The sequence below is a fragment of the Microtus ochrogaster genome, chromosome 15, assembly GCF_000317375.1.
Source record: "Microtus ochrogaster isolate Prairie Vole_2 chromosome 15, MicOch1.0, whole genome shotgun sequence".
Taxonomy (NCBI): Eukaryota; Metazoa; Chordata; class Mammalia; order Rodentia; family Cricetidae; genus Microtus; species Microtus ochrogaster.
The window spans coordinates 28,681,710-28,708,938 of record NC_022017.1 but is presented as its reverse complement, the minus strand read 5'-3'; the positions used below and the strand labels follow the sequence as shown (position 1 = coordinate 28,708,938).

Below are 27,229 nucleotides of genomic sequence, written 5' to 3'. Positions count from 1 at the left end.
GGCCAGCTTGACCGCTTTTCACCAGAATCTTCAGATAAATTAGGAAATGTCCTTTTGTGTTTTTTCTCATAAAATTTTTAAGAAAAAAAGAATCTCGAAGGACTAGAGCAGTGGTCCTCAACCTGTGTGTTGTGACCCCTTTGCCAGGGAAGAGAGGTGGGGGGGGGGTCAAACAACCCTTTCACAAGGGTTGCCTTATACCATAGGAAAACACAGATATTTACATTGTAATTCATAACAGTAGCAAAATTACTGTTATAAAGTAGCAATGAAAACTTTATGGTTGGAGTCACCACAGCATGAGGAATTGTTTAAAAGGGTCACAGCATTAGGGTGGTTGTGAAGCACTGGGCTAGAGAGGTGGCTCAACAGTTAAGGACTGTACTGCTTTTACAGAGGACCTGAGTTTGGTTCTTGGAGTCCATATCAGGTAGTCTTCGCCTGCTAGTAATTTGAGCTCTGGGAGTTTGGGCAGGGAGGGGGGTTCTATGTTCTCTTCTAGCCTCTGAGGGAACCTGCTGCACTCATGTGCACATACTCATATACAAATACACACTTACACAATTAGAGTTCTTAAAAATTTTTGTTTTGGTCAGCCTTGAAGTTGGGCTTGGTAGTGCACACCTTTAATCCCAGTACTTGGGAGACAGAAGCAGGTAGGTATCTGTAAGTTTGAGTCCAGCCTGGTATACTTATGGGTTCTAGGCCATCCAGGGCTTACATAGTGAGATGAGCTAGTTAGGGGCAAGCTTTCTCTTTATTTCTTGGGCAGGGTTGGACTGCAACTTGAGATAGCTGTTTTCCATGGTGGGTTTTTTTTTGTGCATAATACACATACATAAAAATACATAAAATTGTTTAAAAGATTATTCGTTTATATAGTGAAAGGGCATATGTGGGGGGGAGTCAGAGGAGTTGGTTTTCTCCTTCTGCAGTAGGTTCTTTATTTCAACCATGTGGGCCCCAGGGTTATCAAACTCAGCTCTTCAGGCTTGGTAGCAAGTTCCTTTATCTACTGAGCCATCTTGCTGCCCCAGGACCATTAATTTGTTCTTGATTGTAGATACTGACTTTGATGTTCTCCAGGTATATGTGACTTGTTTCTTTCCTTATTAGTTATTAGCCATCTGCCTTCGTTTGCTTTCTGCTGCTGTGATGAACCCCATAACCAATAAGCAACTTGAAGAGGACAGGCTTACTTTTCTTACACAGCTGGAGCTGGAGGCAGTAACTGAAGTGGAGGCCATGGAGGAGTACTGCTTACTGACTTGCTCCCCTGAGCTTGCCCAGTCTGCTTTATTATACAATCCAGACCTACCTGCCCAGGGGTGGTACCACCCACACTGGGCTGAGTCCTCCCACATTAATCATTATTATAGTCAGTAACATTAATCAAGAAAATGCCCACAGATTTGTTTACAGGCAGTCTGATGGAGGCATTTTTTCATTTGAGGTTCCTTTTGCCCAGATGACTGTAGCATGTGTCAAGTTGACAAAAACCTACAGCAAACTAACCAGCACACTGTCCCTGTAGTCACATCTGCATGTTGATCTTCAGATTTTAAAGTCACATGTAGGCAGCAGTCACCATGTGCTCAGCACCACGTCTGTACAGACCTTTTCAGAGGATCCATTTTATACTATAGCCTGGAGTGTGACACTCTTGAAAGGCAAACAGAATCCTTGATATCATAGCATGAATGTGTTGGCCCTGAGTTCCAGGCACTGTTCACTCTCCTCTATATTGTCTTCTAATACAGTTTTGGTTTTAGTCTTTTCTCTAGTTCTCCAGTAACTTAGGATCTGAGCCATGCCACACAACTAGAAAGTGGTCTGTTGGTAGCCTTAATCCAGCTGTGTCCAGTTTTAAAACCGGTGTGTTTTTCCTCTGGTCCATGCCACCTTCCTGTCTGATGTAAGCAGGCTTCTGGATTACAGAAGCAAAGTAATGTGATGGAATTCAAATAGATAGATGCTAGCTAGATTCTCTCGTCACCTTCAGGGGACATGTGCAAAGTCCTTGGGCAGTTGGAAGTGACTTCCCCTGGGTTCCCTGGTTCTTCTGTGCCTGTCTGTTTGTCTTTCTAAAGATTTATTTATTTAGCATGCAATGTACTGCTGGCAAGGAAGACACCAAGTCTCAGTACAGATGGTTGTGAGCCACCATGTGGGTGCTGGGAATTGAACTCGGGACCTCTGGAAGAGCAGCCAGTGCTCTTACACTCTGAGCCACCTCTCCAGCCCTTCTGTGCATTTCTTTCATGCATAGGGTGGGGGTTAGAATAGCTGTACCTTGGGTGCTTGAGGTGAGCTAAACGCACATAGTGGTTGTTTTTTGTGGGTTTTTTTTTTTTTTTGCTCTAATAAGCATAAAAGAATTGAGTGATTGGCTCTAGAGCCCAGGGCATTTTTAGAACAGTTTTGGAATTTTTTTTTTCCTTTTGAAAGGGCTTTTGTAAGTAGAGTGGGTGGAATACAGGAGGAGTCACAGTGTGGTTTTCCTCCACAAGACTCATGGGTTAAACTTTTTGACGTGGTGGAATTTTTTTAGAAGATGGCATCATAGCCTGGGTCTCCAGGTAAAAGCTCTTTGGGGAACTCCTGCGTAGAAACTAATCTCGAGTGCTGGCACAGACTGGAATACGGCTCTTTCTGCTTTGCTTTAGCCTTGGAAGTTGCTAGTGACCCTCACAATCTTACTTTGTCATCTGACTGGGAACAGGTCTGTTGGGTTCAGGGTCTGGTTTGGAATGGTGATGAAATTCTGAGCTGCAGAACCAGATGTGGAGCCGCATTGTTGCACCCTTCTGCCTAGCCCGGGCTCTTGCCATCCCACAGCTGCAGGGAAATAAGCTGTTTCCTAAGTGCTAACATTCTCATGAGGCCTTACACTTTACAGAAGTCCTCCTAGGAGCATTTGTCTGTCTAACAGTGTTGTTGAGATTGATCCTTGATTTTTATCCCCGTTTTTCATGGCCATTTATAATGACTCTGTAAAAGAGGAAGAAAATGATTTATCCAGGATTTTCTATGCTTTCAGAGTGTGCCATTCAGCCTCTTCCTTGCCCTGTGAGTATGAGGTAGGAGATGGCCTGTTGTAGGAAGCCTGGTTATCTAGGAGCCTTTTCTCTGCTCAGAAGTTGCAGTGAGTGAACACCATCTACTCATCACCCAGTGCTAGAGAGCATTTGAAATTAATGAAACAGTCCCTGTTTTCAGGGAATTTTTTTTTTTGATTGCTGTCCTCAGAATCCAAGCAGACATCCAAATGTTCACAAGGGGAAACTAACAGGTGCCATCCCAAGAACTCCAGATGTTTGAAGCACTAAGGAAGGAACATAGGAAGGTCTTCACGGGGACTTTGTCCCTTGGCGTAAGTTGTGAAGGGTGCTCTTGATAAACTGTTAATCTTATCAGTTTGGGTCAGGTTCTTCTTTACTTCAATGTCTTTATCTGGCTAGCTTGAACTAAAAGTCAGGATTTGTTTGGGGAGGGTAGTGTGTTTATTGACCAGAGAAGCTCTAGAAAGCTGGGCTTGGGAAATGGGTTGGAACCCAGAGAGGCTCAGGAGCCCCAGGCCCAGCCAGTGTTAAGCTACACAGCAGCCTGCTTAGGACCCCACCCCACCCCATCATCTTAATAATGTGTTGTCTACTTTCCTGGGTCATTCCCTGGTAGGAGCCTTCCTTAATTAGAGCTGACTGTAGGAAGTCTTGTCAAGACATGCCTAGTGGGCATTCTCCAAAGGAAGATCAGGGTGTACGTGGGGGATACTGGCTTGATGGTGGGCAGAGTAAATAAAACAACAGCTGTCTGTTGTGCTTCTGCTCTTGATGGTGCCATTAAGGCCTTTTATATTTTATCTGTAGGCAGCTCCATCTATCCCTCTTTCGTTCTATGATCTCTGTACTAGCAACTTGGAGAATGTTTCCTGGTGCTGTCTTGTTGTTGTGTCCATCCCGCCCCCCACCCCTGTGACAAATTGTTTTCTTTTCCTTGAACATTCTTCCATCCCTTTAACTCCTAAAACCCTTTTTATCCTAGGTTTAGCTTTCAGTCTTCAGAACAGATTAGTTCTTTACTCTCAGGCAGCCTTTTCTTTTTGAGGCATTTGTCTGTTGTCCCCTCTAAAGTTTGTGGGTTTGGTTGAGTTTCTGTCCTCGTTGAGATTTTCTTGAAAGTGCTAGGCAGGCATTCTACCACTAATACCACTAAGCTACAACCCTAGTGTGTCCTCCACCCCACCCCACCCCAGACACTGTCTCACTATATTGGAATGGCAGCAAATTCACAAACCTCTAGTTTGAGTCTCCCCAATGCTGGGGATTAAATCCAGGGCATTACCCTTGGTAGGGAGGCACTGGATCTGAACTACGTCCCAGCACTTCTGAGAGTGAAGGGCGAGAACCAATACTTGTTTTTTCTCTCTTTGTCTCCTTTCTTTTTGTCACTTTTCTTCAAATCTTTTCCTTCCTATTTTCATGTCTTCTAAGATAATGAGGTTTCTCTTTGTATCCTCAAAGAAAGGCTGGTCTTTCCTTACCATGCTATTTTAGCCTGAGTGTTGAGATTACACTTCAGTACTTTTGTCCTTGCTCTATACAGGGACTCACACAGGTATTTGCATAAGATCCCCCAAGCTATCAACACATAGTAAACATCATAGACAAGTAAGGAGGGGATGTTTGTGTACAATTTAATGACCTACTTTGCATGTATTTTTGGCCTTAGTTTTAGGGAGATTTGAGAGTGTGATAGTGAATGGTAGAGTCTTGATGTCTTATATTTTTCCTTAAGGGTTTTAGTGCTAATAAGGGTTGGGGTCCTTTGCTTTGTGGACTCTGCCCCCAAGACCACAGTTCAGGTGAAGTGGTTTGTGACTTACTTTTTGATGGTGGGTCATCTGTGATTGTGAAATATGAGGCCCTCTTAGAGCACAGAATCGTGTAGGATCAGTTCTTTGAGAATCTTGCTCAACTTCTACCCTGCTGTTTCAGGAGCATTAAAGAGAGCTGTGTAACACTAGGTGGGGCAGATAATGAGCTAGGAAAGACAGGAAAGGCCCGAGATGATGATGTGTGCTTTTCTTCCTGAGCTTGGGTGTTCACTCTGCTCACTCATCAACGAAGCACTCACTAGTGTCTGCCCTGTCCTTCCGCTACTAGACTTGGTTTGGTGCGATCCACGTGATAATGCAACCAGAGCTTGATTTTAAGTCCCAGCTCCACTACCTGCTGGTTGTGTGACAGTGGCCCAGTTACTTAACCCCTATGCCTTGTTTTCCTGTCTGAGACATGGGTGATGACAGCACCTGTCTCAGTGTTGGAAAGCTTGCACGAGGAAATCCATGTGAAGTGTTGAGTGGGGTACTGTCATATGCTGGTTTTGCTACTCCTCGTACTAACCCACCCAAAGCCATTTCTTCCGATTGCTGTACTCAGAGTGCAGACACGTCAAAGAATAAGTGGAACATCATGGGGACAGCTCTTGAAACATGGGGTGCCAAGAGTCTGATGTCTCCTAACAACCTTAGGTACGACCTAGAGTGCCTGCATAGGATTCTTGCACGGCAAGCATTCTAGAATCCAGCTACTGTAAGATGGGCAGTCCTAGTGAGGGAGTTCTTCCAGAAAACCACAGTGTATATGTCTATAGGGATAACTTTTGCAGTTGGGTGCTTGTAGGGAAAAAGCAAGACTTCCCCAAGAAAGGCTTCCACTCATATCTATCTCTCTTCTCATTTATATGCCTGAGGCTATGTGTAAAACTCCTCTGGATTTAAACTTGTCTTCTTAGGCACAATCAACTCCACATTTAAGCACTTCAGAGCTAGGCAGTATGTAAAATGCCTTACGCGTCAGTACTTGAAAGAAGTACCTCGTGGGGTGATGTTGAAAATTATATAACAATGTGTGTGAACATGCCTAACAAAGCTTTACAAGCAGAATAGCAGTGGCATCGCTAATGAGGTGGTTTTCCAGTATTAAAAAAAAGACATGATTCTAATAAACATATCCAAACATACACAGACTCATGCACAAACACTGGTAAAGAGCCAACAGTGAACATGCAGCGTCTTTTCAGGCAGCAGACCCCTTTACAGTCTGTGCTTTGTGCCCAGCCCAGCATGTTAACTCGGCTCACCACCACAATCTGCCACTTGGAGGCATTTATTTTTGTGGTTAATATGTAATAGGATCTCAGGTAATGTTTATTCCATGCATACCTTCCTTGGTTTGTTATCTACTAAAACTGAAGGGAGCTAAGGAGAGGCTGCTTTGGAAGGAAAGCTTGTCAGAGCAGATGATCTCCTTTATAGGCTAAGGATTTGGGTAGGAAGGTGTACCTATAAAAAATTACAAACCACCAGACAAGACTATCTCTTCTTTGTTTCCCTCGATGAGTCAGTTAGACACATTTCCTAAGGTTGATGGTCTTCAGTTAGCTTGTGGGGAGTTGTTTTTATGATGCTGAAGATGGACCCCCAGGCTTTACTGAGCTACACCACCCAGATCTCTCCCACTTCCAATATTCACAATATTCAATCAGTACCGAAAGCAGTATGTGCGTTATTTCCTAAGCACCTTCCGACACACCTTCATTTCCCCTTCGCTATCACTCAGATCTGTAGTGCATCTTTCTTCCAAGTTGTAATTCACAGAAATGCAAAATATAAGTCATATTTGGGAGCCAGGTATGGTGAGGCACACCTCGAATTCCGACGCTCATCAGGAGACAGAGGCAGGGGAATCTCTATGAGTTTGAGGCCAGTCATTAGAACAGCCTAGAACAGAGCAGGTTCTAGGACAGCCATTAACAGAGACACATTGTCTCAAAACAAAACAAAATAAAAAAAAAAAACAAGAGATAAATAAATGGGCATTTTGGAAACCAGGTATAGTGACACATGCCTGTAATCTTAGTACTCGGGAGGTGGGGGCTGAGAATCAGAAGTTCAAGACTAGCCTGGGATAAATGAGACCCTTTCTCAGTACCCACACCAAAAAGAAGGGGGGGGGTCATGTTATCACATTAAATGAATTTGACTTGAGTTGTAATCACCATCTATACACTTAAATAAAATATAAATGTTATTTCTAATTAGAAAATAAAATTTGCTTTTAGATAAAGTGTAATATCTTTTTGAAAAAAAATTATTTACCTACTTATTTATGTGGGGGGAGCACACGAAGGCCATAGGACAACCTGCTGGGGATGAGCACATGGAGACCATAGGACAACCTGCCGTATGCATTCTAAGGGTCAGCTTGGGTCATCAGATTTGGTGCTGCGCCTCTTTACTCACCGGACCATCTTGCTGGCCCTCCTTTTATATAGAAGAACGAAATTGATCTCAAGCAGAAGTCAGGATATGGCAGTCTTGCCCTGAGATTGACTGCCTAACCGTTACCAAGCTATGCAGAAAGGGAAGTGGGTGTTTTTCAAGGGTAGATGAGAAACTAGTGAGTGAGTAGTGAAACCTTTAAGAGTTGGAGAGAGTGGGGCTGGAGAAATGGCTCAGAAGTACTTACTGCTCTTCCAGAGGACCACAGTTCAGTTCCAAGCGCCCACAATAGTTTGTTCACAACTACCTGTAACTAACTTGAGCTCAAGGGAATCTGACTGGTCTCTTGCAACACCACATAAGGTAAACACACACACACACACACACCTTTAAAAAAAAGAAAAAAACTGGGCAGTAAGTGTCACATGCCTTCAGAGATAGGTGGATCTCTGAGTTTGAAGACAGCCAGGCTACATAGAGAAATCCTGTCTCGGGAAGAAAAAAGAAGAAAAAAAAAGGAAACCAGAGGAATTGGTAGGAAGCTCTGAAGCTTGTTTTTTAAGAAATTTGATTTCAACCTAGAGAGATGGCTCAGTGTCAAGAGTACTTGCTGCTCTGTAGAGGTCCTGAATTCAGTTCCCTGTACCCACATGGCAGCCAGCAACCATTTGTAACTAGTTCCAGGGTATCTGATGCCCTCTTCTGGTTTTTCTGGGCATCAGGCATACATGTGCAGGAAAAAAAAAAAAAAGCCAGCCCTTGCTGTTTTTGTGGCGGACCTGGGTCTGGTTCCCAGTACCTACATGACAGCTCACAACAGTCCTTAGCTAAAATTCCAGGGGACTCAATTCCTTCTTTTCTCTAGGCACCAGGCACACCTTCAGTGCACATACATACACTCATTGAAAACAAATACTCATGCTCGAGCATGAATAAAATAAAAAAATTTAAAGTTTTAAATACGATTTGAAAGATGGTTCTACCAATCAGATACTCAAAGCTGATTGCTATTGGACAGGAGACTGGTTGAACTCAGCGCAGGGTGTAAGAGTGGAGTGGTAGCTGCTGGGGAGGTGTTGAAAACAACACCTCTGGCTGGAGGGGGGGGGGATAGAGTGTTTTATGCGTGTGAATGTGCTGTACAAGCCAAAGCAGGGCCATGTCCATGTCTGCCTGTATTGACCTCTTACTAAACTGGGAGCCAGGAGGCTCTCCAGTCCATCTCTCTCTACCTGCTAGTTTTAGGGCAACAAGCACACACATTCATGCCCAGATTTTATGTGAGTGCTAGGGATTTGAACTCAGGTCCTCATGTGTACAGAGGGAGTACTCTTACAAACTAGGCCAGGCCTTTTAAACTTTAGTGCAATATATATGCAAAGGAATCCATGATTTTAGCATGCTATGAACACAAGCATTTGAGAACCTCTATTTCCCCACCGCATTTCCTTTTTTGGCTTCTTTGGCAATTAAAAAGAATTCACTCATCTGTCACTTAAAAGTTCAAGATAACTAGCTGGGCATGGTGGTGCACACCTTAATCCCAGCACTCAGGAGGCAAATACAAGTCATCTCTGAGTTTGAGGCTAGTCAGGGCCACATGGTGAAACCCTTAATCCAACACATTACGACATGAATGACCTTGGGGTAACCTTGAACTCCCTCTGCCACCTCCTTCAGGTACAAGATTGCAGGTGTGTACCACCGTGCCCAGCTTTTCATGTTTTTTTAATCTTATGACCCTGATTCCTCTTTCACATAAGCCCTATGCTTATAAAGATTACTTTTTCAAAATGTATTTCATTTGTGTGTGTCACATTTGTGTGGGTACACATAGAGGCCAGAAGAAGGTGTCAGAGCCCCTGGAATAGGAGCTGGAGTCACAAGTATTTGTAAATTGTTCGATATAGGTGCTGGGAATCAAACTCGGGTTGTCTGGAAGAGCAGCAAGTGAGCTCACAACCATCTGCGACGCCAATTCAGGACATCTGATACCCTCTTCTGGCCTCCTTGGGCATGATGTTTTTACACTTGCTGGGACAGATAGATATGCATAACATGGAATAATAAAAATTTGATCTGATCATATTTCAGGTTATTGTATGTGTACTAGACACTGTGTGGCTAAGCCAGCCAAGATAATTTATGTTGCTTCTAGGTCATAAACTCCATAGAGCAATGAACTTGTGTCTCTTTGAAGCATGAGACTTCTTGAAATTCATGGGTGGTAAACAATGCCTCTAGTTTTGTTTCCTTGCTCTTAAAGAGACAGAACCCAAATGTAGTCTCTTGGTGCCCCAAGCAACTTACCTCTAAATTTCAGAGACAGCTAAGCCTGGGAATATGGTGTGGAAGAGAGTGAGGTAAGCTTGGGTATGCTGGTCCACTTCTGGGAAGCCTTTTTGCCCCTGTGCTCTGTGAACTGCAACTGGAACACAAACTCATTTTCACAGCTTCATAAAACCTTTTCCCAGGCCTCCCTTTCCAGGTCTCATGGCTCTCTATGGAAATGAGAGCCCATATAATTGCCTGACACAAAGCGTGGAACAGGAAACAGTAAAGAGACATTACGATGCTCCCACACAGTGGAGCGTGGAGCTAAAGAGCATGACTGTTCCTTCCTGGAGCCTTAGCTCACTGGGGTCCCTCCTGGTGTCTGTGTATGATGCTCTTCCCCACGAGCACTCATCTTTCCTTACTACTTTGTTGGAGCCTGCTCCCCAGCTGTCTGGAAATGGCATCCCTAGAGCTCATGTGACAGTTAAAGGGTTTTACTTTAAGAAAAAAATCATCTGCCTATACACTCTTAACCTGCTTTGTCAACTAAAACTTTGTGACCTTTGCACACCAGCCTACATATCCACCAAGCAAAGTGTTTTGGAGAGCACTTGATGGAAAACCAAGTGGGCACAAGTGCCTGTGTAGTGGGTGCTCGAAGGGTGCCACTAACGAGGGGCTTCATAAGGGCCTGCCCCTTGTAAGCACTTTGCACAAATTATCTTATTACTCCTCAGAGCAAAGAATCAAGTGTGTGCTTCCCAGACAGCCTTCTGTTGTGAGAAAACTGAGTATAGAGAACTAATTTGTCTTCACAGCTTCTCGGGCTGCTGTCCTGAGACCCAGACCCACATAGCATCAAAGCCTGCGTCCCTCCATCAGATTGCTCTTTCATATTGGCTTTATATTGTCAAAGAGTCAACAAATTGTTAGGTTTCTCTTGATGATTTTTTTTTAATAGAAGACTTCATTTAATAAAATCCCAACCCCTCTGGGGAAGAAAGTGGAAACCATACAGCTGCCTCTTTGGATTACTAGCTGTTAATTTTCATGTTTACATTTATTGATGTTTTTGTGTGGGGAAAGGTGGGCATGTGCCGCACAGCACACATGTGGGGCCAGAGGACATCCTCCTTGGTTCTTTCCCTCTAGCATACAGATTTCCAGGGATCGAACTCATGCCATCAGGCTTCACAGTGGCTTTTCCCCCGAGCCATCTCTTAATGATTTTCTCAAAGTTTCTATAATCTCATGTTATGCTTGGAATGTTTGAGCATTGGATTTGTATTTGGTTCATATTTTGTTCTGAGATTAAGGATGGCTCCTAGTTAAATTGTGTATAAGGAATTGCCCTTAGTTGACAGAGTTGGAATATCTGTCTTCTGCGTGTTTCTCCCACCCACATCCAACAGGCTAGTGATGGCAGAACAGAATGATGAGGTGTTCATAAGTACTCACACTGTGGGAAGTTAGCATGATTGAACAGTTACGCCTCATGGTTAAACTGACTGAATCCTTACAGTGCTGCAATTGAAATGCTAAGCTCCAGTTGCTCAATTTGGACCACACTAGGAATTTCCAGTAACATGCTAACATGTCCCACATATGACTCTCCTACCTCAGACATCTCCCCAAAGGCCCCTCCCTCCTTTAAAGACTTGAAAAGGACTTGCTGGTAGGGATTTGGGCAATGAATGGAGATGGTGCTTTGCTGTTTGGGTGGCTGGTTTTGTATATTATGATGATGATTATTTGCATTATTATGTGCATTATTGTTTTGTGTGTGGGTACACATTCTATGACACGTGTGGAGGTCAGAGGATGCCTTGTGAGAATTAGTTCTTTCTTTCCAACCTGTGGATTCTGGGAATCAAACTCAGGTTGGCAGGATGGGTGGCAAGTGTTTTTCCCCACTGAGTCGTCTTGCCAGGCATGGTGGCAGTTTTGGTTATGGTGTTTTGTTTGGTATTCAAGTCAGAGCATCAGTGGCCAAGAGAATTTGGAGAGAGGGGTTCTCGAACACTTGAAAATCTCTGCTTCATAGGCACACATTAGATATTAGAAAAAGAAAGAAATGAACAGTGAAGTGGAGATCTGAAAATAAGTAGGCCAAAACTGAAGCTCCAGGCATCTAGTAAGGAGCAACCCTAAGAACAAGAAGCAGCCATGAGAACCAAGTGGGTCATGGAGTAAGTAGAGTTTAGGTAAGCCTTTGCAGGCTTGAGACTTTGAGGGCCAGGGATTCAGGGGTTATAGTCACTTGGAATCTGATCTAGAAAGGAGAGCATGGTTTCCAAGTGCACACGTCTTCTTGGCCTTACTGTCTTCTTTCCCAGAGGGAAAGGACATAGCCAGAAGTCCAGAAGGGCCCTGAAAAGCATGGGATCTGGTGCAGGACCAACTGCTGTGCCTTGGCCTTCAGATACCATAAGTGAATGAAATCGTACTGCAGAAAACTGGATCTGAACCTGGCTGTGTACTGACAGTCACTGTTACCATGTGCTAGTTATTTCCAGGACTTTATATATGATCTTTGCATCCTTTCTTCCCCTAAAAATTCTTGACTGTTTCACTGCTTCAAACATAATAGCTGAGCCTCTTGCCTCTGCCTCCTGGGTGTAGGAATTACAGGCATGTACCACCAGACCTTGTGGTTCCTAGGCTACCAGTGACCACCCAGACATGTGTCTTGGTTGGAGCAGTGACCAGAGCTTGTCTATTGAGGATGAAAGTGGTTGAGAAGTAGAGTTCTGGTACAGCTACAGCCCCATTAGCTCAAGCCCTGCCGCCAGGAGCATTCCTGAGGCTGGAGGTTGCTTCATGGCCAAGGTGACTGTACTTCAAAGTTTTATGACAGTGACAGCCACCCACACTCTGCTTTAGGGTGTGGGTTATGTAGACCCATCCTGATCCATTTCTGCTTTCGTCTTAGAAAAGTCATTTCAGTTTACACTTGTAATCTCACACTCAGATGACAGAGGCAGGAGGATTGACGCAAATTCTAGACCAGCCTAAGGCTATGTAGCAAGACCTTATCTCAGAAAAGATTCGATTCTTTTTTTTTTTCCCCTTTCAGACAGGATTTTTCTGTGTACCCTGGCTTTCCTGGAACTTGCTCTGTGGACCAGGTTGGCCTCAAACTCAGAGATCCGCCCTGTCTCTGCCTCCCAAGTGCTGGGATTAAAGGTGTGACATTAGATTTTCTTTTTTTTTTTTTTTGTTTTTTCGAGACAGGGTTTCTCTGTGGTTTTGGAGCCTGTCCTGGAACTAGCTCTTGTAGACCAGGCTGGTCTCGAACTCTCAGAGATCCACCTGCCTCTGCCTCTGCCTCCCGAGTGCTGGGATTAAAGGTGTGCGCCACCACCGCCCGGCCAAGATTTTCATTCCCTATATTTTCTTGTTTTGTGTTACGTTGCTTATGGTATCCAGAACAGAGCCCAGAGCTTTGTACATTTATATAACTGCAGAGTGCCACTCCCAACTCGAATACATCAATTTCTTAATCAAGTTTAAAAGTTAATATTTGTGGACCTGAGGATGGAACCTAGTGACAAAACACTTGTGTAGCGTGCACCAGGCTCTGAGTTCATTTCCTGCACCTCAAAAGAAGTTACTAAGTAGTTAATAACCTGAATCACATAAAGGAGAAATTGGCTCTCAGCTCAGCTCTTAGTCAAGAGCTCTGAGCAATAAGATTACTCCTCTCTGCCCACAAATTATATACAAATCCATAGGAGTCATTAAAAAAAAAAAAACAAGTAAAGGTGCTTCTGTTCCATCAGCCTATTTATTGTAGTGCACCTGTCTGTAATCCCAGAGTTTGGGGACTGAAACGGGGATTGTGGGGTTTTGTTTGTTTGGGTTTTTTTTTTATTGTTGTTGTTTTGGGGTTTTTTTGTCTGTTTGTTTTTTTGAGACAGGGTTTCTCTGTACCTTTGGTGACTGTCCTGGAACTAGCTCCTGTAGACCAGGCTGGACTCGAACTCAGAGATCCGCCTGCCTCTGCCACCACCGCCCAACAGGAGGATTGTTTTGATTACCAGACCACCCAGGTCTACTTAGCAAGACCCTGTCCCAAAAGACAAACCTAAAAAGTATGTATTTTGGGTAGCGATAAAATTACTCCTTTTCTTTGTTCACAGAAATGCTACAGTTCGTCAGCAATCAAGTGGGAGAGTTCCCTGATTTGTTTTCAGAGCAGCTATGTAGCTCCTTCCCTGGAGGTGGTGGCAGTGGCAACAGTGGCAGCAGCAGCAACAGTGGCAGCAACAGCAATGTCAGAGGCAACGGTGGTGGAACCACAGATCCTGCAATACAGCGGGCATTCAGCCAGGTCCCGTTAACTACCTTTTCCCCCTCAGCTGCCTCCCCTCAAGCTCCAGCCCTACAGGTCAAAGTCTCTCCTACACCACCAAGAGCAACCCCTGTTCTCCAGCCCAGACCCCAGCCCCAGCCCCAGCCTTCAGCTCCGCTTCAGCAGCAGACGGTAATGATCACACCAACATTCAGCACTGCTCCACAGACGAGGATCATCCAGCAGCCACTGATATACCAGAATGCAGCAACCAGCTTTCAAGGTGACTCGGGTCAGACAGAGTCATCAGTTGGTTCCACAGCCCGTGCCAGTGTGTAGACAATGCAGATCTACCATCTGAGAGTGATAGAGTATTTCAGTGTGGTCTATCTGGACAAGTTTCTGATCATAGGCAGAATGGTACAGTGACGTGTCTCCTTCCTCAAAGACCTTATGCCCGTTTAGACCTACTTCAGAGTCCAGCAAACATGGTAGATGCAGGCTTGTCCTGATAACTAGAGGTGGAGTCCTGAATAAAATTAGGTCTGAAACATACATAGTTAGCCATTAGATCTGGGCATCCACGGACGAGAACCATTCCCTCAACAAATAATTCCTAAACAAGCACTGTGGAGACAAATATCATTTTTCAAATAGGTGCTGCTTCTCTGAATAGCAGCCCTCACGGCGAGCTCTCAGTATATGTTGAGCGAGTGAGTGACTGGAGCACTTGTTCTTTCTGTGGTGTGCTATCTCCAGTGACAGTGGGGAGCTCTGGGTGGGCTCAGGATTCTCTCAGTTTGAAGACTCACGTAGTTTTCTGGTGGGTTTGAGACTTTGGAGGAGACAGTATAGCAGAAAGCAGAGACTATAATCCCAAAGCAGATTTCCCATTTAGAAAGGATAGGAGGCAATGAGACTCTGGGGGGTTGTTGGTTCACAACGTCTATTAACTCCATTGCGGGTGCAGCCATTTGCCAAGTAACTTCCCTTACTTTCACTCCGGCACCTAGAGTAATAAAACAATTTGTACTCATTCTATCAGAAATTGATGCAGCCCTCACGGGATGTTCCTATTCTCTAAACCAGCTTGTAAATGGCTGTGCACATCTTCTTCAGCAGCAGGTGGGGAGTAGAAGTCATGATGAGACACTCCATCCTCAAGTTATGCTGCAGCTACAGGGAACACGGTGCATTTCTTATCCATGTAACTTTTTCTTCTCTTCTCCAAAGTCCTGCAGCCTCAAGTCCAAAGCCTGGTGACATCCCCGCAGGTACAGCCAGTCACGATCCAGCAGCAGGTGCAGACTGTACAGGCCCAGCGGGTGTTGACACAGACAGCCAATGGCACACTGCAGACCCTTGCCCCAGCCACAGTGCAGACAGTTGCTGCACCCCAGGTGCAGCAGGTCCCGGTAGGTAGCTTGGAAAAAATTCAAGGAGGAACTGGGGGTGACTCTGAGCTATTCTTTGGTAGAAACTCTGGCATGCTAAGAAGGGTCATCAAGAGTGTATACACAACAGCTGGGAGGGCTAAGAAGGGAACCTGGACCGGATATACCTGTGAGTATAGCAGAGACCAGAGTGAGCCCCACCTGTAGATACCCTCTGGCATCCTTGGGGAAAGCGGGGATAGTGACTGTATGGTGTTGACACATATGATGGGTCTAAACTGGAAGGAGGGCTCATGAAGTGGCTCAGTGGACGCAGGCACCTGTTACCAAGCCTAAAAACCTGAGTTCAGTCCCCAGGACCTACATAGTGGAAGGAAGAACCAACTCTTACAAGCTTCCCCAACTTCTGCACCTGAGTTGTAACCCCCCTTATCCTCTCCATATCTTTGGTTTGTTTTCCCTATTCTTCAGTGGATACTAAGTGTGTGTGTGGGGGGGGGGCAAATGTGTATTATTTTTGTAATTAAAAACATGTTTTAGGGGGCTATGGAGATGACTTAGTAGGTAAAATTACTTGCTCTTGTAAACATTAGGACCTGTTTGACTTTTGTTTGTGTATTTGGTTTAAGACACGTTCTCTCTCTGTGTAGCTCTGGCTGTCCTGGAACTCACTCTGTGGACCAGGCTGTCCTCAAACTCATAGAGATCCACCTGCCTCTGTCTCCCAAGTGCTGGGATTAAAGGCAAGTGCCACTACCACCACAGCCACATCCATCAAGTAATGTGTTTGCATCCTCAGTACACAAGCATGGCTGCTTGTGCCTGTAAACCAAGCTTTGGGAAGGGGTTTGAGACAGGCTATCCTGAGCCCACTGAGAGTGATAGCCAAAATGGAAGCTTCTAGTTCACTAAGAACCTGCAAGACAGTAAGACAGAGAGAGCTCGTGTTTACTCTCAGATAGATGTATGTATCTGAACATATATGTGCATTCACTTCACACATAAAAAAAACAGGCTATATGCAATACAGTATCTGAGCTGTTTTACTAACAAATGAGTCTTGTTATTACGTTCTAAAATACTTATGTTTATGTGCACACATGTGGAGGTGAGAAGACAATTTGCAGGAGTTGGTTCTTTGATGGCATACAGAAGAGTTCCACAATAGTCCTCTGTGTGTGCTGGGACCTGGAACTGAATCCAGCAGCCCCGAGGCCTGCATACATGCCTTTCTTCTGTTTTTATAGTACCTGAGACCATGCCCAAAGTGGGTGGGTCTCTTAAAGGCTATTGGCTGAAGGAGTTCCACAACAGTTCTCTCTTCCCACCTCGTGACTTCTAGGGGTCAGAGTCAATTCATCGAGCTTTGGTGACAGGCACCTTTACCATGGAGCCATCCCACTGGCCACAAATTAATTTATTGTAAAAAACAAATAAAACCTAGGTTTATCACTTTTAGTTCTTGCCCATGTACCTGGCTATCCTGGTTCTCTCAGCTCTACTTCCTTGTTCTGTCCAGGTTAGCAAGTCTGAAGCCTTTAAACTCTTGAGCTGTCCCTTCATCAGGGGATGCAGACTGCACAAAATAGCCAACTTCGGGAATTGTCTATAGGGGATTTCCTTTTTTGTTTGTTTTCAATTCTGTGAAAATGTTTTCTTACTCTTTTCTGATGAGTCTGTGTAACAAGAACCAAATGAAAAAAAGAATACAAAAAATAATGCTACTTTTTGTCCTCCTCCTAGGTCCTTGTTCAGCCTCAGATCATTAAGACAGATTCCCTTGTTTTGACCACACTGAAAACAGATGGCAGCCCTGTTATGGCTGCAGTCCAGAATCCAGCCCTCACTGCCCTCACCGCCCCCCTCCAGACGGCTGCCCTTCAAGTACCAGTAAGAGTTGCATTCGCCTTCCATTGCTTGTCAGAGTTTTTTAAACCTGCTAAGTAGACATTGAGAGCTTTTATAGAACATGTCAGATTGTAAATATCACTCCACTTTTAGTTTTGCTTTTTCCCTTGAAGAAATATTGCCAGAGTGTGTTATTAATCTTGGGAACTTGCCAGGGGGTGGAAAAGACCACCAGATGAACCCTGCAGCTGGGCAACAGCTCCACATAGAGCCATCATCTCCTAGGTACTATTGTTGCCATGGAGGTTTGACTTCTGCAGTCACCAGACAGGGAGAAGTGTCAAGACAAGGAAAGCTTCAGTTCTGGGATCCCAGCCACTTTGAGTAAAAGATGATGTAAGTTTTGGAAGCACTAGCTTTATTCATAAAAACCAAGCTCTAGGGCTGGAGATGTATAGCCAGTTGATAGAATATTTGCTTAGCGTGCATGAGACTCTGGGTTCAAACCCCAGCAACACATAAACGTGTGTGGTGTCACATGACTGCACATGATTCCCCAGCACTGGGGAGGCAGAGGTTGGAGGATCAGAATTTCAATGTCATTCTCAACTACATGGCAGCCTTGGGGCTAGCCTGAACTATGTGAGATTTTTATCTCAGAAGAAAAACTGTGAAGAACTGGAAACACCCAGTGTCCATTCCTGGAATAATAAAGAACTCATAATACACCCATAAAATGAAACTCTTGCCAACAATAAGAAAGGGGAGTATTGGTGCATAAGGCAATCTGGTTAATCCTCAGAATGATAACAAAAGAAGCCTGTCTCAGAAATCCACACTGGTGATTCCATTAGTAAGAAGCTCAGGAGAGGAAACATGGTTGTGGTGATTGTCACAGAAGGGCTATAGGGCAGGACAAAGGGAATATTCATTCCCAGAGGATGAGAGGGGACATCCTAACGTGAAGGTTTTTGTCTTGACTTGGGTACTGCATGTTGTATTCATGTAAAACTTCATCAAACTTCTTAAAAATGGTATTTGTTATGTATAAATTATTTTTGTTTTGTTTATTTTATTTTTATATAGGATCTCTCAATATAGCCCTTAGGTTGGCCTCAAGCTCAAAAATCTTCCTGCCTAAGCTTCTGAGGGCTGGAGTTAAAGGCGTTTGCCTCCTTGCCTAGCTGACTTTAGATAGAGTGTCACTGAGTAGCCCTGGATAGTTTGGAATCTGCATCTCTCCCAAGTGCTGGGATTAAAGGTGTGAGCAGTTACGACCAGCCCAGTGAATTATTTTTAATTTTAATAAAGTAGAGCGTGGTTTTGTCTCTTTACTGACCATTTGGATTTGAAGCCATTTATCGAAGAAAATTAGGGCAAAAATTAGTAAGCATGGGAACAGGGAAAAGTAGAAATGAGGGATAGGAGCTTCTATGGTTGATCTGATTAGTTAAGAAAACAGCTCTGAATAGAAGTGTGAGTTTTACTCTTGTAATCTCTAATGGCCAAACAGTAGAAAGAATTATGGGAATTTACTTGTCATTGAGAAGAGAAGGAACGTGTCACATACTCAGAGAAAGTGTTCTCTTGGTCCAGTTAATGTAGTTCAGTGAAGTTCATACGTGTCTATTCAGAGGTGGTTGACAGTTTGGCAGCAAAACCATAGGTTTTTTTCTGTCACCCCCTAGATCAGAACTCTGAACTGATTAAATCTGAACTGATCTTTGGGTCGTACAGCTTACTGACAGTGACTCTGAGGGCAAGAGAGGAGCCAAGGAACTCTTGATGAAGTCTTAAAGTATTTAGGGACATATTCTCATTAGCCAAGGAGGTATCAGACTATACAGAGCATTTCCAGCTGACACCCCATATGCAGGAGCACTCCCAGCTGATACCCCATATGCAGGAATAAGCGACTTTTTGTTATGAGGTTACTTTATTTAAACTAACAGGATAACTCTGCCCTTGTTCTAGACCCTGGTTGGCAGCAATGGGACCATTCTGACCACAATGCCTGTAATGATGGGACAAGAAAAGGTTCCTATTAAGCAAGTACCCGGGGGTGTAAAGCAGCTAGAGCCCCCCAAAGAAGGAGAGAGGCGGACAACACATAATATTATTGAAAAGCGCTATCGATCCTCTATCAACGACAAAATCATAGAGTTGAAGGACTTGGTCATGGGAACAGATGCCAAGGTAAGTGCCAAGAAGAAGGTAGATTGGTGCCTCAGTGTTGCCTCTGTCTTTGTAATGGGATTTCAGAGAAGATGCAGGCAAAAGCTGAATGGACACGAGAGTGAGTTAGAAAGGAAAAAAAGGAGTTTCAGAGTTAGGGTGAGTTTTGTCCCATTTAGCCACATTTGAGCCAGCATTTGACACCCCCCGCTATGCTCTCACTCACGAACTCTGGCTCTGCTCTTCTGACTCCAGCATGCACTGCTTTAGCTGTATTTCCTCTCTCTTCCTTCCCAGATGCACAAGTCTGGCGTTCTGAGGAAGGCCATTGATTACATCAAATATTTGCAGCAGGTCAATCACAAGCTGCGTCAGGAGAACATGGTGCTGAAATTGGCAAATCAGAAAAACAGTAAGTCTGCCTGTTGGGAAAGGCCTATCAAACCTCACAGTTGTTTGGAGAAGTCCTGTGATGGACATAATGGAGAACTCAGATGTGTATGAGGCCCCATTCATGTGGGATTTTGTAGAAATGAATCGTTTTCTACGGGGGTTTTCTTTGCAGAGCTCCTGAAAGGCATTGACTTAGGCAGTCTGGTGGACAATGATGTGGACTTGAAGATTGATGACTTTAATCAGAATGTCCTTCTGATGTCTCCCCCGGCCTCTGACTCGGGGTCCCAGGCAGGCTTCTCCCCTTATTCCATTGACTCTGAGCCAGGAAGTCCTCTGCTGGATGATGCAAAGGTATGAGTACCCTCAAAATCACTCATTTTCCCTAAGGCAACAGTGGCCACAGAGAGGTGACTGGATCAGTGGAGAGGACCAGGAATTCTGTGATATTAGCTACGTCTAAAGGGGCGAAAACTGACAAGTGCTGCCGTGCGTGCCTATAATCCCAGCACAAGGGAGGCTAAGGCAGGAAGATCTTGAGATGGCAGCAAGACCATCTCAAAAACAAACAAAAAATCCAAAAAGGAACAAGCTGCCTCTGGATGACACAGACACTCAGATTTAACAGGTCCTACAAAAAGCCCCGACAGAGAGGAATGAGTCCAGATCTTGAATGAGCAGCTGTCAGGCGGTGGGCTCTGGGAGTTGCTGGATGTGCTCCATTACTTCCTCTGCCCATAATGGGCCTAGCAAGACCACTTTCTGAGGCTGCTCTGCTAGTTTAGAGTGAGGCCGCCTCTGGCTGCTCTTCCCAGAACAACTACAATTTGCAATCTAACAGATAACATTCCGCCAACCCAGGGCTCTTAAATGGTCCCTGAGCAACAAAAAGCCCATGGCAATTGAAATTTTGTCGAATTAGTTAGAAAAGGCCCTAAGCTTAATGACTTTCTTGGGACCCTGGGAGACTGGATCCTGTACTGCATCTTGACATTGGCATTCTTAACTCCAAAAGCGTATAGTTTTGTTTGTTTGAAAGTTGGCCTAGAAGTTGCTATGAAACTAGGATGGCCTTGACCCCCATCTTCTTGTCCCTCTATCAAGTGCTGGGAATGTAGGCATTGCCAGTGCCTTCAGTGTAGGAGCTGCTAAGGAGCCATAGCAGGACTTCATGCATGCTAAATAAGCATTTTGTTTTCTTTCTTTCTTTCTTTCTTTTCTTTCTTTCTTTCTTTCTTTCTTTCTTTCTTTCTTTCTTTCTTTCTTTCTTTCTTTCTTTCTCTCTTTCTTTCTTTCTCATTCTTTCAAGATTTGATCTCTCTGTGTAGTCCTAGCTGGTTGCCTGGAACTCTCTATGTTCTCTATGTAGGTCAGGCTCACCCAGCATTCTTGGAAACATTTTTGTAAATATGATTCTGTTCGGCAAAAGTAGTCCATATAACATAAAATTTTGAATGTGTATATCAGGACTAGGGAAAAATCTTGGCTCCAGTTCCCTTCCTCACCCCTTGTCAGTTCCCTAGGGCCTGTGCTTCCTGTTCTGTCTGCAAAATCAAAGAGACACAAAAAGCACATTCCAGTTTTTGTTTTTCCAAGACAGGGTTTCTCTGTAGCTTTGGAGTCTGTCCTAGAACTTGCTCTACAGACCAGGCTGGCCTCGAACTCACAGAGATCTGCCTGCCTCTGCCTCCCAAGTGCTGAGATTAAAGGTGTGTGCCACTACCACCTGGCCACATTCTAGTTTTAATAAGCAAACTCAACTTCTTCCTCCCTGTGTTTTCCCTTGCCACCAAGGTGAGACGAGCTGCTCAGCTCTGCCACACAGCTGTCCCTAGTGTGAGGAACTAAAACCTTTGAATCCATGAACAAAAGCAAACCTCCCCCTAAAAAAGTTACATTCTTTACTGTAAAGCATGGTTTCCATCATTATTGAGGTGTGGTGTGAACATAATGAAATAGTGCTAGACATGCAACATTGAGTGCCTGAGATACAGAACCTGTGTTAAAAACCCAGATAGAGCCGGGCGGTGGTGGCGCACGCCTTTAATCCCAGCACTTGGGAGGCAGAGGCAGGTGGATCTCTGTGAGTTCGAGACCAGCCTGGTCTACAAGAGCTAGTTCCAGGACAGGCTCCAAAACCACAGAGAAACCCTGTCTCGAAAAAGCAAAAAAAAAAAAAAAACCCAGATAGAGCAGGCCAAATTTGTAATTCTCTCTCCAGGACTCTTGGTTTGTTTTTTAGCCACGACATTGTTGCTCATGTACTCTACACAATGGCAAAAATAACAAGAGACCCTGTCTCTAAAACAAATAACAAAGACTCTGTCCTCTCTGTAGTCAATGGGAATGCTCTTTGATGTAGTGGGGGAATTATGGGCTGTGTTCCTGCCGCCCGGCTCCCAGCCGCCTGGCTAGCTTATGCCCTGAAATAACAACACACAAACTGTATTCATTTAAACACTGCTTGGCCCATTTCTATTAATTTGTGTAGCACCACGAAGTACGCTTACCAGGAAGGTTCTAGCCTACATCCATCCTGGGTCGGAGCTTCATCACGTCTGCCCTCCAGAGTAGAGGCATGGCGTCTGAGCTCACTTCCTCTTCCTCCCAGCATTTTGTTCTGTTTACTCCGCCTACCTAATTTTCTGTCCTATCAGGGCCAAGGCAGTTTCTTTATTTAGCCAATGACCTTCCTCTATCACCTTGATCTCCACGTCTTCAACCCCAGTATGCTCTCTGTTGTTGTAGAGATCCATTTTTTTTTTATAAATAAATAAATATTTATTTATTTATTTATTATGTATACAATATTCTGTCTGTGTGTATATCTGTAGGTTAGAAGAGGGCACCAGACCTCATTACAGATGGTTGTGAGCCACCATGTGGTTGCTGGGAATTGAACTCAGGACCTTTGGAAGAGCAGGCAATGCTCTTAAACCACTGAGCCATTTCTCCAGCCCCTGTAGAGATCCATTTTGTAAGAAAGTTGACCTAGCACTCAGGAGGCAGTGACAGGCAGGTCTGTGAGTTCAAGGCTCATCCTGGTCTATACAGAGAGTTCTGGGCCAGCCAGCAATATACATTGTGAGACCCTGTACTCCTTACTTTTGTTCTGTGGGATATACTCAGTCAGCAATAAAGATTCCAGTGTTTGAGTAATAGTTTGAATTGTGGACTTCTTAGTTTTCTTCTGGCTTTTTTTTCTCTCTGACTTAATGATTTTGAATTTAAAACCCACAGTCTGTTTCTTGGTGTGTGGATAAAAATAGTGTTTTAGGTACTTTTCTCTTGATGTGACAAAACACCATGACCAAGGTGACTTATTGAAAGAGAGGGTTAGAGTCTATGATGGCAGAGCAGAGAAAGGCGTGGTGGCAGGAACAGCTGAGAGCTCACACCCCGATCTACAAGCAGAAGGCAGAGAGCACACTGGGTATGGTGTGAGCATTATGAAATCCCAAACCCACTCCAAGTGGTGACATACTTCTCCAGTAAGACTTTTCCTTGTACTCCTCCCTAAGCCACCAACTGGGAACCAGATATCAAATGTCTGTGACTTCTGGGGAGCCCCCACAAAGTGCTGCATGAACACAGATGGTAATCATGCTAACCCTGTGTTGCTGTTTTCAAGGTCAAGGATGAACCAGACTCTCCTCCTGTGGCACTGGGCATGGTGGACCGATCTCGAATTCTGCTGTGTGTCCTCACCTTCTTGGGCCTCTCCTTTAACCCCTTGACTTCCTTGCTTCAGTGGGGAGGAGCCCACGATGCTGAGCAGCACCCATACTCAGGTTCTGGCCGCAGTGTACTGTCATTGGAGTCAGGTAGGTGGGTTCCCTGATACTGCCTGGGTTAGGCGGACTGCTGTGGTGAAAGGACCCTGTGTAAAACTGCATGGTGTATCCACCTAATCAAAATGGGGTTGGGCCTCCTACCCGCTTGCTTCCATCAGGGGCTGGCCTAAGTTATGCATAATAAGTCAAGCTTTAGTTTAGCTGGGACAGGCAACTAAAGCAAATCCAGAACCTGCTTAGTTACAGTTACTGTGGAGAGGGATTGGGAGAGATGGGGGAAATGCCTGTTTGAGGGACTATGTGGCATTATGTCAGGTGTGAGTTTGATGTCCTAATGTCCTTAAACTGAGGTTTGTGTGGCACTCAGTTCCATTGTGGCAGGGGATATAAAGATTTCTCTTTAGACTGTACAATTGTCTACTATTTCTTCTGAAAATAATGCAGAAGGCTCTTTGACCTCACACTTCCGGAGACTGTCAGGAGCCTTGGTGTTTACAAGGGGCCTGACTGGTAGTCTCAGCTGAGCTGCCCCTCTGTAGGTTCTGGGGGCTGGTTTGACTGGATGATGCCGACTCTCCTCCTGTGGCTGGTAAATGGTGTGATTGTCTTGAGCGTCTTTGTGAAGCTGTTGGTCCACGGGGAGCCAGTGATCCGCCCACACTCACGCTCCTCAGTCACCTTCTGGAGACACCGGAAGCAGGCGGACCTAGACCTTGCCAAAGTGAGTTCTGTCATCCACCTTTATTCACCCTCCTCTATGCTGAAACAAGAACTCAGTGCATGTTGTTGTATGAAGTCCGGTGGCTGGTGCTGGGGTGACCTGTAACAGGCCCAAGGCAGTGGTGGATGGTGTACCTGTGCATAAGTTATCTGTGGACACTAGATGAGCTTTGTCTGTGGTATGGCATACTGTGCTGTGAGTCTCGGTATAGGTGGTGCTGTCCTCACTAAGGACAGGCAAGCAGGCATGGCAGGACCTTTCAAGCTGATAGTGCCATCAGTAATGTATTAGTCACTTTCTTTTTGTAACCAAGTACCTAACAGAAGCAATTTAAGGGAGAAGTGTGTTTGAGCTCTCCCGGGAAAGGCTGGTGGTCACGGGGCAGGAGCTTGTGGTATGGTATCCTGACATCTCGGCAGATGAGGAAGCAAGAGCTCATCAGTCATCAGGAACTATAAATGGAGATCACTTGCAAGATCTGCCACTAGCACCCCGCTTCTGTCAGCCAGGCCTTAGTCCTGAAGGTTCCACAACCTTCTAAAGCATTACTACCAGCTGGGGACCAAGTGCTGGATCACATAAGCCTTTGGAGGGAGGGGAACATTCACATTAACTCTTGACAAGTAGAGGATATATGTGTCAAAAGTGAAGGATCTGTCAGAGAGATGGCAGTGAAGGCTGGAGGTGTAGGGGTCCGCCTTTGCCAAGTACTGACTTTGACTTGTAACTGAGTTCAGTTTTATTTGTGTGTGTGTGTGTGTATGAAGGTATACAGGAATGCACACTAGTACAGGTGCCCACAGAGCCAGAGAAGGACGTCAGAATCCCTAGAGCTGGAGTTGTAGGTAGCTGTGAGCCTCCTGGCATGGATGCTGGGAGCTAGACTCTGGTCCTCTGGAAGAGCATCAAGCACTCTTAACTGTGTGCAGTCTCTCCAGTTCACTGATGAATCAGGGCTCAGGGAAGATTTTTGAGCAGGAAAATTAGCTGATGGTTTTTATTTGGAATCAGTATAAGGAGAAGTTATGGGGAGGAGTCTGTGGCATCTTATGACCCTGAAGGAGTTAAACATGCACACTTTGAGAGTCATGTGACAGAGAACAGTCCTGAACAATAGTAAGCCAGTGTTTACTCTCCCTTTAACAGGCTATCACACCTCAGTTGTAGTCCATTGGAGTCTGCCCACAGCCCTGGGTCCTAAAACACAGATGTGATGCTAGGGGTGTTCACAGGACTGTCATAGAGGCAGGTGTAAGGGTGTTTCATGATGCCTTTCTGGTAACTTTGTTAAGGATAGATTGGGAAATATGAACGGTACAGAAACAATTTAGGAGGTTCTTAGAATAGGTGCAATAAAGAGATAAAAACCTGGAATTTAACACTTCAGAAAGGTAGACGTGAATAAGTATTTTGAGATGTAAAGTAAGTAATAACTGTGTTAACTCAAAGGTAGAAGAACCTGGAAGTGACTAAGGGCTCTTTCGAGGTTATTTGGAAACACTCAGATGCCCTTGTATTTGAGCAGTGACCAGGAGGCCGGCTGCAGAGCCGGAACAAGTCAGCTTCCCTGAATGGGAGGCTGTATTCTTGCTAGGGAAGGATTTTTAGGGAGAGCTGGACTGATTGAGACAAAGGAGCAAAACCAAAGATATCCTGGAAAACAGTGAGTCTTCTAGGGAAAGAGCTTCTCATAGCCCTTGATAACCTCTCTCAGTCACCAGAATCAGCAAGGTGCCATAGACTCCTTTGGGGACCCTCAGCTTGGCAGAGATCCCAAATTGAGGTAGTTTAGCAGTTTAGCTATAAGTTGTCCTTAAAGCTGTGCTTCTTGGCCTTTTCAGGCCACAGAATCATAGGCTACAATTCCAGAGCTGTGATTGAGCAACTCTGAGGTGGGGCTCAACAAATTTCCAGAACCTAAGCATGTAATTTATCTAAAATCTGGTTTCTACCTTCTTTATAAAAGCTGCTGTGGCAGCCGGTCAGTGGTGGTACACGCCTTTGGTCCCCTCACTCAGGAGGCAGAGGCAGGTGGATCTCTGTGTTCTAGACCAACCAGGTCTACAGAGTAGGTTCCAGGACAGCCAGAACTACACAAGAAACCCTGTCTCAAAAAAGAAAACAAAACAGTTGCTGTTTTGAAGTTGCTGGAAACTGCCAACATTTGCTCAAAGACAGAACACAGTCCTATTTCATTTAGTAAAAAGGTCAGGGAGTTCATCAGAATGTCTGTGGGGATTCTTTGTTGGGGGTGAGGTTAGAAGTGGCTTCTTTTTATGTTTTTGTAGCTTCCCAAAATTTTTCAGAGTTTCTTTAATGGAAACTGTGTTTTATTCTGATAACAAACATGCTTCATTCTGATAACAAGGTTGGTAATATAGAAGTGTCTGAAAACAAAAAGGCCACAGCCAAAAGTAGTGACCATTATTACCACTTGCTGCTTTATAGGGTGATTTTGCGGCTGCTGCTGCCAATCTTCAAACCTGCTTATCAGTTTTGGGCCGGGCACTGCCTACCTCCCGCTTGGACTTGGCCTGCAGCCTCTCCTGGAATGTGATCCGGTACAGCCTGCAGAAGCTGCGCCTGGTACGCTGGATACTCAAAAAAGTCTTCCAGCGCTGGCGGGCTACCCCAGCCACTGCAGCTGGCTTTGAGGACGAAGCTAAGAGCAGTGCGAGAGATGCAGCCCTGGCCTATCACAGGCTGCACCAGCTGCATATCACAGGTAAGAATGGAATTGTTGCCTGGCCTGCTGCCTGGTTGCACAACTCTCTTCCTTAGTTTGCTTTGCCAGAGTTCCACCTTGACGGAAGCCACTTTTACTTGGCTGTACTAGCCATCAACCTGTGTTACACAATGCTATAGCTATAGTTTACCATTTCTGTCTTTCTTTTTTAACTTCTTGATTTTTTTTTTTTTTTTTTTTTTTTTTTCTTTTCAGGGTTTCTCTTTAGCTTTGGAGCCTGTCCTAGAACTAGCTCTGTAGACCAGGCTGGTCTCGAACTCACAGAGATCCGCCTGTCTCTGCCTCCCGAGTGCTGGGATTAA

The 27,229-nt window shown here is 44.8% G+C and overlaps 1 protein-coding gene across 2 annotated transcripts in view; it reads left to right on the top strand.

Moving 5' to 3' along the window:
• The window catches only part of Srebf2 (sterol regulatory element binding transcription factor 2), a 57,262-nt gene that overhangs the window by 8,700 nt on the left and 21,333 nt on the right, over positions 1–27,229 (top strand). For both annotated transcript variants that reach the window (XM_026782394.1, XM_005354470.2), the window contains exons 2-10: positions 13,705–14,139; positions 15,090–15,271; positions 16,994–17,140; positions 19,073–19,294; positions 19,571–19,685; positions 19,839–20,020; positions 23,298–23,490; positions 24,000–24,181; positions 26,630–26,906. In XM_026782394.1, the coding sequence (XP_026638195.1) occupies positions 13,705–14,139; positions 15,090–15,271; positions 16,994–17,140; positions 19,073–19,294; positions 19,571–19,685; positions 19,839–20,020; positions 23,298–23,490; positions 24,000–24,181; positions 26,630–26,906 (1,935 nt within the window). The remainder of the gene's footprint in view (positions 1–13,704; positions 14,140–15,089; positions 15,272–16,993; positions 17,141–19,072; positions 19,295–19,570; positions 19,686–19,838; positions 20,021–23,297; positions 23,491–23,999; positions 24,182–26,629; positions 26,907–27,229) is intronic.